The 17,719-nt window shown below is 46.0% G+C and overlaps 1 protein-coding gene across 2 annotated transcripts in view; it reads right to left on the bottom strand.

Moving 5' to 3' along the window:
- The window catches only part of EPS8L1 (EPS8 signaling adaptor L1), a 35,530-nt gene that overhangs the window by 14,744 nt on the left and 3,067 nt on the right, over nt 1–17,719 (bottom strand). For both annotated transcript variants that reach the window (XR_014557270.1, XM_083707883.1), the window contains exons 2-15: nt 14,033–14,085; nt 13,015–13,058; nt 11,040–11,098; nt 8,719–8,880; nt 8,432–8,581; nt 8,082–8,164; nt 7,031–7,146; nt 6,835–6,887; nt 5,679–5,805; nt 4,744–4,832; nt 4,571–4,645; nt 3,543–3,691; nt 2,011–2,152; nt 892–920 (exon numbers count right to left, since the gene is read on the bottom strand). Coding sequence is in view for 1 of the 2 variants with exons in the window: in XM_083707883.1 (XP_083564009.1) it covers nt 892–920; nt 2,011–2,152; nt 3,543–3,691; nt 4,571–4,645; nt 4,744–4,832; nt 5,679–5,805; nt 6,835–6,887; nt 7,031–7,146; nt 8,082–8,164; nt 8,432–8,581; nt 8,719–8,880; nt 11,040–11,098; nt 13,015–13,058; nt 14,033–14,049 (1,295 nt within the window). In the remaining variant the exon portion in view is untranslated. The remainder of the gene's footprint in view (nt 1–891; nt 921–2,010; nt 2,153–3,542; nt 3,692–4,570; nt 4,646–4,743; nt 4,833–5,678; nt 5,806–6,834; nt 6,888–7,030; nt 7,147–8,081; nt 8,165–8,431; nt 8,582–8,718; nt 8,881–11,039; nt 11,099–13,014; nt 13,059–14,032; nt 14,086–17,719) is intronic.

The following is a 17,719-nucleotide window of genomic DNA, read 5'->3' as shown; positions in this document are numbered from 1 at the left end:
TGGCGCTGTGGGTTAAACCACAGAGCCTAGGACTTGCCAATCAGAAGGTCGGCGATTCAAATCCCCGTGACGGGGTGAGCTCCCATTGCTCTCCCTGCTCCTGCCAACCTAGAAGTTGGAAAGCGTGTCAAAGTGCAAGTAGAGAAATAGGTACCACTCTGGCGGAAAGGTAAATGGCATTTCCGTGTGCTGCTCTGGTTCGCCAGAAGCGACTTAGTCATGCTGGTCACATGACCTGGAAGCTGTACGCCGGCTCGCTCGGCCTATAGAGCGAGATGAGCACCGCAACCCCAGAGTCGGCCACGACTGGACCTAATGGTCAGGGGTCCCTATATTATCTGCTGCACACAGAAATAATATTCTTAAAGTTTTATGGGGGCCCTCCTCTATGTAGTAACATATAATAATAATAATAATAATAATAATAATAATAATAATAATAAAATTATTTCTTTTTAACTAGTTTTTTATTAAGACTCTCATATATATATTAAAAAGGGAAAGCCAACATCCCTATTCAGAAAGCTGACATTTTGCGGCTCCAGAGACAGTAAGACAGAAAACAGACAATGCTGATCAAATTCTGAAATTTTGGGAGAACTTTACAAAAACTGTGCCAATCCCATCCTATCCTTCAGTATAAGAACAGCCTGCTGGATCTGGCCAAAGACCCATCTAGTCAAGCATTCTGTTCTCACAGTGGCCAACCAGATGCCTATGGGAAGTCTGAAATACCTTCCCACCTCTCCCACCTTTCCTCTCTCCTTGCCTCTCAGATCCAATTTCCAACCCTGCCTTCCAGGGTCCATCCATCCATCCATCCATCCAAACATCTCAACACAACTTCCCAAATATAAAAACTGATTTGCCAGAGGCTTGAAAGGGACTTACCCATTGGCTGCAATTGTGGGAGCTGATTGCTGTAACAGAGGAGAGTGGGGAGAAACAGATAAATGGTTAACTAGTAAGACTGCACAGACACCTTAACCCAACATCCAGCTCAAGGCAGTATCCTCCCCAAGTTATCACCTCTAACTTATTAGGCCTGAAGTCATACTGACTGTAGTCAGAGCCAACCTCCCTCCTGCAACCTGGTGCCCTCCAGGTGTTCTGGTCTACAGTTCCCATCAGCCTCAGTCAGCACAGCCGTATGATGCTGGGGCTGATGGGATTTGCAGGCCAAAATGTCTGGAGGGCAGCAAGTTGGGAAAGGCCAATTCAGATCCACTCTGCCTCTGGCGTACCCAACCCTAAAGAAAGCCAGGGCAAAGTGGTGGCTAGAATGTTTGGCCAGCAAGACCTGCGTTCACATCCTCACGGAGCTCATCAAGCTCCCTGGGTGGTCCCGGGCAAGCCTAATTAATGTGTAGTTAAGATGCACGGGAATATACAAGATTGGACACTTCTAGAAGGAAACTAGACAAATTTATGATAGATAGTTTTATTACTGGCTGAATAGAGCCCCCATTTTCAGTGCCACTATGCTGATGAATATTAGGGAGAAGAGGGGAGGATAAACAATGTGGGATGGATCTTGCCTTAACAGCCTGCTTGAGGAGCTTCCCTGAAGTATCTAGTTGGCCACAGAAGGAAGCAAAAGACTAGTTTAAAATGACTTTTAGTCTTACTCAGCAGGTCTATTCTTATAGCAGAGAGAGAGAGAGAGAGAGGTGGAACTGTAGGAAGTAGTTGTTTTTTAAAAATGGCCTGATTTATGCAGTGAGTAGCGGCTGTGGAATCAAACAGTCATAACACTCTTCCTGAAAAGTTGGTTCCACCAGATTCTTATTTGTAGCAATTGCAAACAAGAAATGAGCTATTGGATCCACCCAGAATGTATTAGGATGCCCCCAGATACATCAGAATGGATCCTTCAAGCCACTTTCTACCCACAAGGAGAACTTGCTCTTTATCCCAGGAGCACCAGATGCTTTTGCAGGTGTCCTCTTGCCCTCGGTGTGGGTTTTTTTTGCAAATGTTTATCCTGCCTGCTTTCCACTCATCACTCACTTGGGCGCGACGTTCTTCGTGTCGGTGTTGCATCTCCACTGGGTCTTCCCAAGGCTGCCCAGAAGCGTCTAGGCGTGGCGTCTCCCAGCCACTCCGGAAAGTTGGGTTGTAGGGATCTGCGTAGCCCCGGGGGAAGTCCACTCTGGGGCGCAGAGGGCAGAAAGGAGGTAGAAATGAATAGAAGAAAATAATACAATTGAGAATGAGTGAAATCATCAAATGAGGGAGGGTTATTGGGTTGTTTTTGTTTCGATTGTGTATTTTGTGTTTTCATATTGTGACTTTATGAGACCTGCAGGTATAGGGTGGTATACAAATTTAATAAACAATTAATAATAATGGTGATGATGATGAAACCCCCAAACACATACTAAACTTGCCCATTCATTTCTGATTATAATTGCCAAAACCACTCGACTGATCTACCTCAAACCGATCAACACTGAATCACTAGCCAGTGTCACAAATGGATGGGTCTAATTCATGGGTAGGCAAACTAAGGCCCAGGGGCCTGATCCGACCCAATCACCTTCTCAGTCCAGCCCGTAAACGGTCTGGGAATCAGCGTGTTTTTACATGAGTAGAATGTGTCATTTTATTTAAAATGCATCTCTGGGTTATTTGTGGGGCATAAGAATTCATTCATATTTTCCCCCCAAATATAGCCCGGCCTCCCACAAGGTCTGAAGGACAGTGGAACGGCCCCCTGCTGAAAAAGTTTGCTGACCCCTGGATATATCGAAGACCTTAGAATGCAAATCCCCAAGGTTTCCAATGCCCTCCGAGTTGGAAGTGAACTGCTGAGCAGCTCCAGGGACCAAGCTGCTCTGGTGACATCAGCTCAGTTCAGCCAATGGCAGGCAAGAGAGGTCATGGCACCATGACTGCAAAGCTTAGCAGCCAGTGGCACGAAGGGAAATGGGGCCAGCACAGAACTGAGAGTCCGAGGAGATGGCTGCAGAGTTTAAGAAGAGGTGGGTGGGAAAGAAAGTGAACCAAACCACTGAAAACACAAAACTGGACAAAATTTGAAGAGGGAAGAACAGGGCCGGATTTAGGTTTGATGAGCTGCTGAAGGTAATGGGGCCCTTTATATGTCCAGCTGTCCTTTGTCAACAACAAATTGTCCCTGTTTTTTGGGTTGAATATATGCTATATGGTAATTTATGGACCTACGGTAATAGGTATCTAAAGCCATTTGCACATGTTGCCATGCAACCAGGCCATGCAGAATGTAGGCACCCTATACATAGAAATGAGCAAACCAGTGATATTTTAGGGAGCAGGCTAGCATTACTTATATCATAGGAGCCTTCACAACACAAAACACTGTTGCTGTTATGTAGGTTTTATTTTATTTGTTTTTTATCTTATATTTTGAAAATGTACATCCAGTTTTTTTTCTCATATTTTTTTGGGGGGGCCCCAAGAGAGTGGGGCCCTAAGCTATAGCTTGTTTAGCTTATACATAAATCCAGCACTGGGGAAGAAATAACAAACCAAGACAAGTCTTGAGTCCCTTCCCCCCTTACCTTGGCCTGGTCCAGTTTTCGCCCAGTGAATACCACAGTTCCGTCTCCTGGTCTCCCAAGCAGCCTCGCATCAGGGTCACTGCTTCCAGGGTCAGCATGGGGCTGCGCAGCTCAGAAGCGAACGCTGGTCCCCCCGAAGACTCCACAACCTGAAGTGGGATGCCAGAGTCAAAAACGGCAAGTTATTGTTCTATTTATTTATATCCCAGTCCAGGACTCAAGGGGGTCCAAGTTCTCCACGGGAGGTGCTTGACCCTAGAGCAGTGGTTCCCAGCCTTATTTTGGCCATGCCCCACCTAAGCATCTCTAAAATCCTGATGCCCACCCCTGTGACACACAATTCTTATTATTCAAAAAGTGAACTCCTACTCACGTGGAGGAAGTCTAAAAGGCTAATAACTCATTCTCGAATTGCCCCCCCCCTTTAAAAACAAATTGTCCCCCTGTGGGGTGTGTGCCCCACATTGGGAACCACGGCTCTAGAGCCAATCTGCACACATAGCAACATTGTGTGATGAAGCTCTTCATGGATTTTACCACGCTGCTCTCCAAGGATGCGGGGAGGGGCTTGCACTTTTAATGCTCTCCCATGACAAAGGAGACTTCACATACAGATGCCTAGCATGCCAGGGATATATGTTCTAGGCCAGGCATAGGCAAACTCAGCCCTCCAGATGTTTTGGGACTACAACTCCCATCATCCCTAGCTAACAGGACCAGTGGTCAGGGATGATGGGAATTGTAGTCTCAAAAAACATCCGGAGGGATGAGTTTGCCTAGGCTGTTCTAGGCTCCCCTTTGATACACCAGTTTTCCACATGCAATGATTTTTTTTAAAAAATGGGTTTCAGTCCCATGTCTGCCATCCACACAGTATAGTTCACCCTGTCATTCTGCTGCTTGGGCAAATCGCCTTCCAGGGTTTAATTACCACTGGTTTGTAGAGCAGCTCTGCACTGGCAGCAGCCCCCTTGTTCAGCTGCCTGAGAGTTCATCTTCCCCTCCCCTCTGCCCCATCTGTTGCTTACCAGCTTCAAGGGGTTGAAGAGAAAATGTATGAGCTCCTCTGAGGTAGGGTTTGCAATGTTCGATTTCAGCCTTGCCTGGGTGGTGGGAACAAAAGTGTATCCTAGTGGTTAGCATGAGCCAGGCAGTTGCCCTCTTGCTTTCTTGTGAGAAAAGTTCACCCAACCACACTCACCAGAAGGCTGAAGGAATATTTCATCTTTGCCAGAGCATCTTCAAACTCCTCTTGGGGAGGAGGCCGGGATCGGATTGTCAGGAGTCCCTCTGCGGATGCAGCAAAGTAAGAAGATATTGACACCTGTACTGCAACTCGGGCTATTGTTCTACGATGACATTACATGCAACCTAAATTATGTATACTTCCTCTTGGAATTGCAGCGGAAGAAAGCAAGAGGCATGAAACCGTGAATGAATGCCAAAACAGACACAGGCATGTGTGTACATCCCACTTCCACCTCACTAGTCCAGACTCTGTTTTGGAGAGCAGAGCCCCTGGTCCCGATGGCTCTACAAGCTTCCTCAGCACAGGTGCCAAAGGCCTCCTGTAAATGCTCCACATAATGAAATGAATGTGCTACACATGTCAATACAAGATGCCCACATGTGGAGCTGCACACACAGTGCACAGCAACCGTGTCAGCAAGCCTTTTGGATCCATGACCAAAGCTGCAGGATTTCTGCCTGCAGATGGGAATCCATTGAGGGTTCTGGAGAAAGGCCCCTTGCCCCAGGTTCCAGCGGGTCTGGTTTTCTCTGAAAGAGCAACTCACATCAAATGCGTGAAACACACACACACACACACACACACACACACACACACACACACACAAAGAGACCTCTTGTATATGCAGAGCATGACAACTCTGCTATGGTGCTATGCCGAAACAGGAGACCTGGGGCCTGTTATGTTAGGGAAGCCTTTTAGAGCCCAGTGAAACTTTCTGGATTCTGGTGGGTTTCCAGAATTGTCCAGAGGGCAGAACCAGAACGTTCAGCCAGACAGGAGCAGCATTCAGAGGCCTCTCTAATTTCTAGACGCCTCAGTTATTGTGACAGGAAAGAGAGGGAAAGCGTAGTTTCCTGGAGCCCAGTTCGATCTATATTTCTCACCGCCTGGCCCCCGGCGCCGCCCCTTTGCGGAGCGCTTGCGTTGATCCAGGACACGGAAAGCTTCGGCCGATTTCTGCAGCTTCCCTATGAAGGCTTCCACGTCGTCAAAAACATGGTTCAGCAGCTCCTGTCAGACGGAGAGAGGAAGGGAGATAACAATATACAGCTCCAGCTGAACACTCTGTATAGAGCTCTCTGTGTAAGAACCAAATGCACAGATCTGTACATGTCTACTCAGAAGTAAGTCCCACTGAGTTCAGTGGAGCGTACTGCTAGGTAAGCGGGCATGGCATTGTAGCCTCAATTTCTAAAAAGAAAGAAAGAGAATTGTGGCATGCGAACTACATGTACTGGAATTCTCTGTTCTGTGCAAATTCATGAAGTATATTGTATTTAATTATGGGGTATCAGAGTTTTTAGGGGGTTAACCAGGCTGGGATAGCAGGCTTGTTGGTTTTTGAATGTCTGATGTAGATTTTTTCAATTTTGTTGTTGACAATACTGTAAAGATTATCATATTGTATGAAGTGATGTTCCCTTGCCCTAACTACACTTTACTCCTGGAAAAGCAGCAAAGACCATCTACTCAATCTTGAACTCCTTGAAGGATTTCAAGGTATTTATATCAACGGCAGCATTCCATTGAGCTACAGCAACATAAAACAACACATGGTTTGCAAAACAACAACAATACTTTTAACAGAATGAAAACACGCTTCCCTAAACATTTTTTTTTTGGGGGGGGTGAGGGAACGGTATTTAAAAAAATATATATAGGAAGAAAAAAATAGTATTTAAGAGATCAGCCCAAATATATTCTATAGGTTGTGTGTGTGTTTCTTAAAGTCCAGATATGCCAATACGTTCTGTACTTTTAACAGCTGTACAACAAGCAGGGGAAAAAACCCACTACAGGTGTATCTCTCCCTATCATTGCTTTGTTACCTGTCCAAACCTGCACATACCTGTCAGGAAGCTGCCACGGGCACTAAGTTTTCATCAGGGACAAAAGGTGACAGGTCCTATTGGGTGCATGCAAATATAGGCAAATCCACAAATCCTACCTCTGGCAATCACTCCTACCTCCCACAAATCATTCTAACCTCTTTTGAAGGCCACCTGGTTTTTCACACCACACCTTCCCAGCTAAACTTACCACATTTTGCTCGCACTGAACAAAGGCCAGGTCAGATTCAGCTGCTGAGATATCTGGAAGCAGAAAGAGCCAGGAGGTTAGACACACTATGCTATCCTCTGCCCACCCTAATTTTTTTAGTGATGTTCAACTCAGGCATAAAGGTGTGCATAGGTTTGCAGCCTTTGGCGAAGAGTCAGGGCTCCTGGCTTCTCACCGTTCTCCCTTTGCTCTGGCACAATAACTGTTGTCCTGGAGGGCACCTGTTTAGGAGACTGAGGCAGGGTCTCCGGAGCCTTGTTGGTCTGGCTGCCAAGCCAATTCTGGGTAGCTCTGAAGACGAGAGATGAAAAGCAAGGGGTTGAGATAAAAAGGAAGGGCTCTCACCTTGAGAAAGAATACTATACTAGACATCTCTAGCTCTCCTCTGGCTCAAGGGTGGGGAATCTTTTACTGGTCAAGGGCTACAGTCCCTTGGGTGTGGGAGGGGCTGGAGCCAGTAGTGGGTGTGGCCAGAACCAAAGTGGGCAGGGCCATATTCCAAACTATGTCACTCACAAACAGGTGCACTGGCACTCCAGCAGCTGCTTTTACTGGTGAAAGCAGCTTTGGTGAGGTTTCTGCTTTGTTTTAGCAGAGAAGCGGCGCATGTGGGTGCTTAACCCTTTTCCATTGCTTTTTTGCTGCAACTCACTCCCACTTTAAGCCACTCTCCACACCTCCACTCCGCAGGATTCAAGAACCATGGGAGGAAACTCGGAGGGGGGAAAATCAGTGGGACTTGCGTTAGAAAAATAGCACGTGGGTGCAAGGGTCAGATGCCTCCACCCAAACATCTCTACTGGAAAACCACACAGACCATTCCTTGTACAGCTGCTCTTCCCTAGAAAAAACCACCAGTAGGATTGAAATACAGTGGTACCTCGGGTTAAGAACTTAATTCGTTTCGGAGGTCTGTTCTTAACCTGAAACTGTTCTTAACCTGAGGTACCACTTTAGCTAATGGGGCCTCCCACCGCCGCCATGCGATTTCTGTTCTCATCCTGAAGCAAAGTTCTTAACCTGAGGTACTATTTCTGGGTTGGTGGAGTCTGTAACCTGAAGCATCTGTAACCCGAAGCATCTGTAACCTGAGGTACCACTGTACATTTTGTGTGTGTGTGTGTGTGTGTGTGTGTGTGTGTGTGTGTACTTTGTAGCCTTCATAGTTTTAGAACCCCCCTTTCCTTCAGACGTGTGGCTATACAGGCTTATGGGTCTGCATTCACCTGAGTGCCTCCTTCCGTTGAGCATTTCCGCCTGACTTGAAGTCCAACAGAGCTCCATTAATGTCCTGCTGGATCAATTCTGCCTATAAAATAGAAGAGAAACCAAGTCAGAAAACACTCTCCCTTCCCCAGGTCCAAAATATGCCTTGGGGCATCACATTAGCCTTCACAAACTTGGTGCCCTCCCAATGTTTTGGACTTCAACTCCCATCAGCCCCTGCCAGCAGAGGAGGGCACCAGGTTGACGAAGACTGCTTTGGGTTACATTTCCTGCAGCTGGAAGAGGGTTTCACTATCAAGAGTGGCTTTTCACACTTCCCTTATGGATCCACAGTGTCCAGTTTCCTTACCCCTACATGGTCACATTCAAAGAAGTGGACATCTGGTTTGAGCTGGTGGGGTTCCTGGCACACAAGCAGAAGCAGCGACTGGGATCGAGACTCGGGTCGAACGGCTTCACAACGAGCCACAGCTGCTAATCCGTAGTTCTCTAGCTCCTCCTGTAGGGGGAGACAAAGTCACCAAACAATCCAGACAACCCCTCTCCAAATAAGAGATATTGGATCACAGGGCTACAGCCAACAACCTCTTGGTCCCTATTCGCCACCCAACATCACAGTCCTGGGTTGCCATCTACCTTTGAGTCTATGTCGAAGAGCTTGATGGCTGACCCGTTGACCTGAAGCAACATCTCCTGAACCCAGATCTTCCCTTGGGCATCCATGACGGACAGTTTCCTGGTGGCATCCTCCACGGTTGCCAAGTCATCCTCGTCCCCAATGGAGAAGGTCACCAAGTGCTGGAAGATACAGAAGGGAGAGAAGCCTGTGCAAATCCATCTTAAGTCACTGAAGTTACTTGTTTCTTTATTTCACTAGTTTGCAAATGGTTCTGGGGACCATCAGAAGGGGTTCAATAATAATAATAATAATAATAATAATAATAATAATAATTTATACTCCACCCCATCTGGCTGGGTTTCCCAACAGAATATTAAAAACATAAAACATTTAAAACTTTCCTAAACAGGGCTGCCTTCAGATGTCTTCTAAAAGTCAGATAGTTGTTTACTTCCTTGACATCTGATGGGGGGGGGGTGTTCCACCACCAAGAAGGCCCTCTGCCTGCTTCCCTGTAACCTCACTTCTCACAGGGAGGGAACCGCCAGAAGGCCCTTGGAGCTGGACCTCAGTGTCTGGACTGAACGATGGGGGTGAAGACGCTCCTTCACGTATACTGGGCCGAGGCCGTTTAGGGCTTTAAAGGTCAACACCAATGCTTTGAATTGTGCTCAGAAACGTACTGGGAGCCAATGTAGGTCTTTCAGGACCAGTTTTATATGGTCTTAGACCCTGCCCTAGAACATCCAGGTGCTCAAAAGTGAAGTGTGAGTGTGTGTGAATGAGTCTGAAAGTGAGTGAATGAATACATAAATAAATGAGAGGGAGATAGAGAGAGAGGGAGGGAGGGAGAGGAAGAAAGGCCTTAACAGGGTCTCTCCGCCATCTTATGTTTGGTTGGTGGGCAGAGAAGAGAGTGGGCCTTTTGGAGAGGGCTCTCCCCAGAGAGGCTAACTTGGCACCAAGTATGTTGGTTATTTGATGGTAGACTAGCTCATACTCCAGCTGAGCTGTCCTCTGCCTCCACAGAGCCATCTGCTACTACCAGCTGCTCTGTGGGAAGCATCTCAGTGACATTTTATATGTTGTCAGTCATATTCAGTACGCTTCTGAGAACCAGTTGCTGGAAGCTGCAGGAGAAGAGGCTGCTCTTGTGCTTGGCTGCTGCTAGAGGGTTTCCCACCGGCATCTCTTTGGCCACTTTGAGGGCAGGATGCTGGACTAGATAGGCCATTGGCCTGAACCAGGAGGGCTTCCCAGGAGGGCAGTTCCGTCACTGCAAAAAGTGAGGTTACAGGGAACCAGGCGGAGGGCCTTCTCGGTAGAGGCGCCCACCCTGTGGAACGCCCTCGCGTCAGATGCCAAGGAAATAAACAACTATCTAACTTTTAGAAGACATCTGAAGGCAGCCCTGTTTAGGGAAGTTTATCATGTTTTTAATATTCTGTTGGGAGCCTCCCAGAGTGGCTGGGGAAACCCAGCCAGATGGGTGGGGTATTATTATTATTATTATTATTGTTGTTGTTACTACTACTACTACTACTTTCTTATGATCTTACAGTATTGTTGATCATTGCTTTCCCCCATAAAAAGATAGTATTTAATTTTATTTGTACACCACCTTGGAATAATTTGTGTCATGAAAGGAGAATTGTGAGGAATGCATTTGTCCTGACCTTCCAGTATTAAACATGAGCTTATTCCCTCTGCTGGTTTTTGCCCTGTGCCATAGCTCTCCTTGGCGCTTACTGCTTCAATGTGGATTGCATAACAGGCATGCTTTTTAAAAATTATTTTCTTGTTTGGTTCCCCATAAAGTTCTACCAAAGGACCGTCCAAAAAAACCATGAACGCAAAAACTTTATACAGGACTAGGCAACATTCCAAATGAACTAGAATATCTGTCTTCCAACTCGTGAGTCAGGATCCCAAAACTAGCTTGTAGGCCAACCTCAGAGTGAGCTGCAGATTATTTAGATGATTTGTTTTGGAGGGAAGACTGTTGTCTTTCAAAGAGGAGACAGGCAGACAGGCAAACAGAAGCGGAGGGAAAAGTGTAGAGTTAAGGAGGACATGTGCGGTAAAAAAGGAAGTCAGAGTCAAGTGACAAGTCAAAATAATTGAAGACAGTTGTTCTAGAATGTTCTTCAGAATCCACTGCAACACATAGGCTTCCCATGCAATGGGTTTCCTCAAAATAACTCTGGAGGCAACCATGAACCCCTCATCCTTATAACCTCCTCCCTAATATCACTCAGTTTTTCCCACTCTAATTCACTAGCCACTGATGTCCCACAGCTCTTGCCCCCGCTTTAGCACAGCCCAGACCCAAACTTACATTGACGGCATACTGTGAGACGTCTGCCATGATAATGCTGGAATACTTCTTCCTCTGCTCTGCAGAAAGAGACAAAACATTATTTAAGGAGGAGGAATTGTGTTGCAATGTTGACTTAAACCAGCAAATGAAACCTGAAACTTTAGTGTCGACTGTCAGCCGGGGCAACTTTTATTTTAAAAAGGTGGCAATGAGGGCGGGGAAAGAGAAGGGAAGCACCGTCTTTGGGGGCCATGTCCTATCCAGAACAAATGGGCAGGGAGGATGGGATTACAGGATACACACACATTCATTCAAAGCACAAAGAATCCCAGGAACGGCTGTTTGTTACCCTATGAGAAGCGACCTACAGTAGCCAGGACAGTGCTTTAACTATGGTGTGTACCCAGCCACAATGCACATGAGGTCTGCCTTCTTTGTGACAGGGCTCCTGACAGTGGCGTGACAGTCAAAAAATCAGCAAAGAAAACGTCATTTAATTTACATCCTAGGGAAAATTGCACATGCTTAACAGCTGCATGCCAGAGTCATTTTCAAGACACAGAAACATCAGCATAAAAACGGGAAATAAGCATAAATGTATATACAGTCATACCTTGGTTGGCCAAACAGCTTAGTTCTTGAAGGTTTTGGCTCCTGAACGCCACAAACCTGGAAGTGACTGTTCTGGTTTGCAAACTATTTTTGTAAGCAGAACGTCTGATGGTGCTTCCACGGCTTCCAATTGGCCGCAGGAGCTTCCTGCAGCCAATCAGAAGCTGTGTTTTGGTTTCTGAACGTTTTGGAAGTCGAACGGACTTCCAGAACAGATTCCGTTCGATTTCCAAGGTACGACTAAATGTACACACATTATATATATTACTATATCTCTTGCTCATGCACACATGCAATGAGTGAGGGTTTGCCTAGTTTAAAGGACAATGGGTTGTATCCAATGCTAATCTGACTCAGAGTAGACCCATGGAAGTTAACGGACATGACTAACTTAGGTTCATTAATTTCAATGGGTGTACTCTGACTAGGACTAGCACAGGTTAAAACTCTTAATAAGAACATCCAGGGATTTATCTCTCTAAGGAACACTTTTCAGTTCTTAAGAAATTACTACCTCTTCTAAAGAAGAGGGATGCAATTACTGCCTCTCCCTGCGGGAACCAGTTTAGCTTGTGAGAAATACACACACACCCATCTCCTCCCTTCTTACTGCTTCTCTGCTGATTCCTGCTTTTACCCCACCCCACACGGCACAGAACCTTTGGTTTTTAAATCCCAGGAAAACCAAATGTTCGAGCTTCCTCAAGTCAAAAGAGAGAAACACAGAGAGGATGTAAACTGAAAGACTGACAGGTTTCCTGGTTTAGTTTGCAGCAGAGGAACAGAAGTTTGTTGTGGTATCATACACAAGATCCCAACGTTGGAAACTAAAAAAACTTTTAGTTTCATAGCACACATGAGAACATGAGGGGGAACCACGCCAGCCTTGCAAGCTCTGCAGAAACAGTTATGCACAAGACTAATTTTGCAAAAGATCACCCATATAAATTTTTTTGCAGCACTTTTCAAAGGTGTGCGAGTTCTTTATTATTTTTAAAAAAGTGAGGTCCCTGCACTCAAGGAGATTATAAAGCAAAAACTACATTTTGATGGTAGCAAAGTCAACCAAGGAAGAGAGGGGAGGGCGAGTCAAGGGATTAATTGTAAACAAATGTGGTTATTGAGGGTGAGGAGCAAAGAGTTAAGGCAGAGGCTTCCCAGGTAAGGTGTTGATGTGAGAAAGGGATCCCACGTGACATACTCAGGAAGGGAGTTCCAGGTGTAAAGATCATCAGCAGATCCGTTTATGAGAGCTGGTAATCTTTGAAAAAGTTGAGGATGCTACAGCTTCAGGACTGAGAAGGTCTTCAGATTGGAAACGTACCAGCACACTCATGAATGAACAAATCTTCCAGATACATCCCTATACTCCAAAACTCACCATAAATGGCTCTGGCGCTGGGCTTGGAGCGGTCACTGCCGAGGCTGCAAGACAAAATGGACTAGTTATTCAACAACCAGAAGAAATCACCTCAGGTCCAAATTCCCAGACTACTATACATCCTTCTCAAAGCTTGCTAGGTCCTCAGGCTCCCCTCTGCCCATGAATCCTGGACGCCAGAATCTTCTCGGGCTGGGGAAGCTGTCCAAATCCGATCTATTAGTAATCTGTGCCACTAAATTTTACTTTAGCTCCCAAACAAGGCCATGGCACTATATTGAAATAGCCCAGTTTCTGTTCAAAGAGGTTTTGCAGCCATTCGTGCCCCAGCCCATGTCAGCTCTAGTCCCACAGCCACCAACCCCTTTTGTCAACCCAGAAGTGAAAGAAAAAGAGAGTCAAGACTATGGCAAGACTTCCTTGTCACACCAGCAGGGCCTCTACATGATCCCCAATGGCTGTTTTCTAAGCAGCCGCTTGACAATGCTCAGTAAGTTCAAAAATCACAACGAAAGGGGCAAGAGAACAAGGGAGGCGTTCCTGGTGAGTTGCGGCAGCTCATTTTCTAGAAAAATAGCAGGTGAAGCATAGGAGACACCCTTGCCTTAAGATCTGGGAAGGGTGTGAGGTCTGGAGAGAATCCTGAGGTTCAGACAGGGAGGTTTGGAGGGTTGCATTTGCCCCCCGCCAGGCCTGAGGGTCTCCATCTTTTGTGGAGGCCAGTGGCTCTCCAAGATTTCAGTCGCTGGGCCTTCTTCCCAGCACGACCCGGAGATGTGAAATGTCAGGGATCGCACCTAACACCTTTTCTATGCAGGTCGGGCTCTTTCAAATCCTTGGGACAACAGGTTTGTGCGTGCCCAGAACACCACAGAAGGTTCTGGAAAGCATAGAACTTTGTACCTAAGCTCTACATCCCAGATAAAACTGGGCACACCTTGAATTTCAGTGCCTCCCTAGCTAGTCTTGCTCCCAAATCTGTAGGTGCTGGATGGAGTTCTCTGACAGCCAATCTTACCTTCCTGAGTCACTCATGATGTCAGCGGCCTCGTCCGAAAGTCCCAATGCAACCTGACAAGCATAAGAAGAGAACTTTGGTGGCAAAGGGGTGGAAGGAACAAGAAACTCCGACAATAACGGACTGGCATTACAAGCTACAAGAATTTGCTGAAATGGCGCAGTTAACAAATACCCTGAGAGGCAATTCAAAACAAAAATTTATGGAAAAGTGGGATAGATATAAAACATATGTTCAAAAATACAGTAAAGGTTTGCTATCTATGCTAGCATTTGATTGACGCTGGAGTGAGAATGAGTTGAGAAATAAGACTAAGAGCACATATTGATATAGGATTGTATTAGATAAAATGTAAAGAAATATACAATAATAAGAGTACATTCATTTGTAAAAAAGGAATATACAACGGGAGAGACAGGAAGTCTAGTGTGTTGGTATGTATATGATTTTGGAGGGGGGATTGTTTTTGTTTTTTCTCTTTGTTCTTTTTTTTTTGTTTCATTTTCTTTCTAGGTATATAAAAATTGTATATAATTTTTGTATACATGTTGGAAATTATATTATAGTAAGTCCTGTAACGTAATATGACAACGTTTACCGATGTAATATAAGAATGTTAACAAATAAATAAAATGCAAATTCAAAAAAGAAAAAAGAGAAGGTTATCCATTTCACAACAAGTCTGCATAGAGAAAGCAAGTAGCTTTTGTTGCTCTATGGGGTGGGGAGCCCCCAGGGCTGGAATTAGGTTTGATGAGGCCCTAAGCTATTGAAGGTAATGGGGCCCTTTATATGTCCACCTGTCCTCTGTCAACAACAAATTGTTGCTGTTTTTTCAGTTGAATATATGCTATATGGTAAGTTATGGACCTAATAGGTATCTAAAGTCATTTGCCATGCATGTTGCCATGCACCCCGTCCATGCAGAATGTAGGCACCCTATATATAGAAATAAGCAAACCAGTGATATTTTAGGGAGCAGGCTAGCAGGCAGGGCCCATTATTTACATCTTAGGAGACTACACAACACAAAACACTGTGGTTTTATGTAGGTTTTATTTTATTCGTTTTTTATCTTATATTTTGAAAATGTACATCCAGTTTTTTCCTTTGAATTTTTTGGGGGGCCTCAAGAGAGTGGGGCCCTAAGTTATAGCTTGTTTAGCTTATATGTAAATCCGGCACTGGGAACCCCAGACCCACATATGGCCCTCCAGCACTCTCTATCTGGCCCTCAGAACTCTCCCCACAACGATCCTGCTTTGCACCTAGAGTGTTTTTGCCTGGCTGGGATGTGTCCCTAAAAACTCTGTGGCTTGTCTGGGTGGAGGACGGAGAGGGAAGTGCTGTAGAAAAGTAATATTTGCCTTTACTCCTCTGCCCACTTTTGCCTCTGGCCCTGCCTACCTCTGGCATGTGGCCTTCAGCAGGTCGCCTATAAGGAAATACAGTCTTGGGGCTGAAAAAGGTTCCCTACCCCTGTGCTAAAAAGAACAACGGCAAATGCCTGTTCTCCCACTAGAAGAGTGGTTTCAGAATTCATTAAGCAGGCCCAGGCAGCTGCCAATAGACACCCAGCGGACATTTGATCTCAGGGATTATTACCCCCAACCTCCAACACACACACACACACACACACACACACACACACACACACACACACACAGTGTATCCTGAGCTCTGCACTCATTTCCCTTGTTCTTGCAGTTAGAATCCACTTCGCTGAAGCGTCCTAAACAATATTATATGACTAGCAAATTCAAGCTGACATTGCTAGTTTAGAGGTGAATGCTTTGCATGTGGCTCAGGTACCTTGATGCTACATTTGCATGCCTTCACACCTGAGGTGGGTACTGTCAGGCTTTGGGCCTTAGTAAGAGGGAGGCTCAATGGGACGCAGGTGGCGCTGTGGGTTAAAGCCTCAGCACCTAGGACTTGCCGATCGAAAGGTCGGCGGTTCGAATCCCTGCGGCGGGGTGCGCTCCCGCTGCTCGGTCCCAGCGCCTGCCAACCTAGCAGTTCGAAAGCACCTCCGGGTGCAAGTAGATAAATAGGGACCGCTTACCAGCGGGAAGGTAAACGGCGTTTCCGTGTGCGGCTCTGGCTCGCCAGAGCAGCGATGTCACGCTGGCCACGTGACCCGGAAGTGTCTCCGGACAGCGCTGGCCCCTGGCCTCTTAAGTGAGATGGGCGCACAACCCCAGAGTCTGTCAAGACTGGCCCGTACGGGCAGGGGTACCTTTACCTTTACTTTTTAAGAGGGAGGCTCAAAAAGGAACTTTTTGAAGGTCTTGGCTGTGATGAAGGAAGAAAATCCTGATGTTAGAGAAGTGAGGGATCATTATTCCCTTCTCTTCCCCGCCTTTACTGCCCTAATGGTTTAATTCATTTACATATTTGCTTAATTTTAATCACAATTTCAATCCTGCTCTGATTCAGCATTAAGAAGCTGGTTTGTGGGGGGAATATTTGGGGCAACCCCCCAAAACACACACACATTAAAGCGCAGCCTGGAATGAGTGGGGCTGGGTAAAATGTAAACTCAGTTGTGCTGATGTACTAATCCATGGGTAGGCAAACTAAGGCCCGGGGGCCAAATCCGGCCCAATTGCCTTCTAAATTCGGCCTGCGGACAGTCCAGGAATCAGTGTGTTTTTACATGAGTAGAATGTGTCCTTTTATTTAAAATGCATCTCTGGGTTATTTGTGGGGCATAGGAATTCGTTCATTAATTTTTCCCCAAAATATAGTCCGGCCCTCCACAAGGTCTGAGGGACAGTGGGCCGTCCCCTTGCTGAAAAAGTTTGTGACCCCTGTACTAATCTGATGTTGATTATTTATTCATTTATTGCCACATGTATTCTTCCAGGATGGCTTTCCGTTTTAGCCTCAAAACAACGCTGTGAGGCAGGTTCGGCTAAAAGAGATTGCGATTGGCGACCCAGTGGGCTTGGTGTTTGAACCGTGGTCTCCCAAGTCCGCTTTTGACACTCTAACCACTTTGCCACTATGGTATTCTGTACCTCATTGTATTCTGATCTTATTATGCTGACTGGCATGATGTACCTACATGTGGGCAGTATAGCGTTGTTTTTTGTGTGAGAGCAAATAAATAAAACCCCAGATCATTTACAGTACAAGGGTGTGCGATCATGCACACATGGTAAAGTAAGTAGGCCTCGCTCCTGCCCAAGAATGCTGCGGCATCTCTCGCCAACGGCCACACCTGTTTCGTTTCACCTGGCAAGGTGCTTTGTTTATTAAAGGTGGGATTTAACCTCCTTCTATGCTTGGAGCAGAGCCAACCTGCTCTCATCTAACCATGCTTCTTTTTCAGAGAAGAAGCCACACAAGGAGCAAGCGGCTTAATGGTTAAAGCAGAGGTCATAGTGTTTAATAGTGTGGGTGGTGGCGAGAGAAACAGGATACTCTCTTCCCGATATTTGCTTAAATATCCCAGCTACAGATTTGCAAGCAATGCTCATTTATGCACAGGTCTCTCGCCAGCCGTGGTTGATATGAAGAAACAATGGTCAATATTGACTCAGTTGGACTGTGTATTTGGGTTTAGGCCAGAAAGGAAAAAGGATTACTGCTTATATGTCACCGCTTTCCCCCCAAAACATTACCTGCCCACCCCCATCAAAATTAGGTGGGTTTCAGGTAGGTGGTGCATCCCTTTTTAAT

This window comes from Podarcis gaigeae, assembly GCF_964106915.1.
Source record: "Podarcis gaigeae genome assembly, chromosome: 13".
Classification (NCBI taxonomy): domain Eukaryota; kingdom Metazoa; phylum Chordata; class Lepidosauria; order Squamata; family Lacertidae; genus Podarcis; species Podarcis gaigeae.
This window is presented reverse-complemented; position numbering and strand designations above follow the sequence as displayed.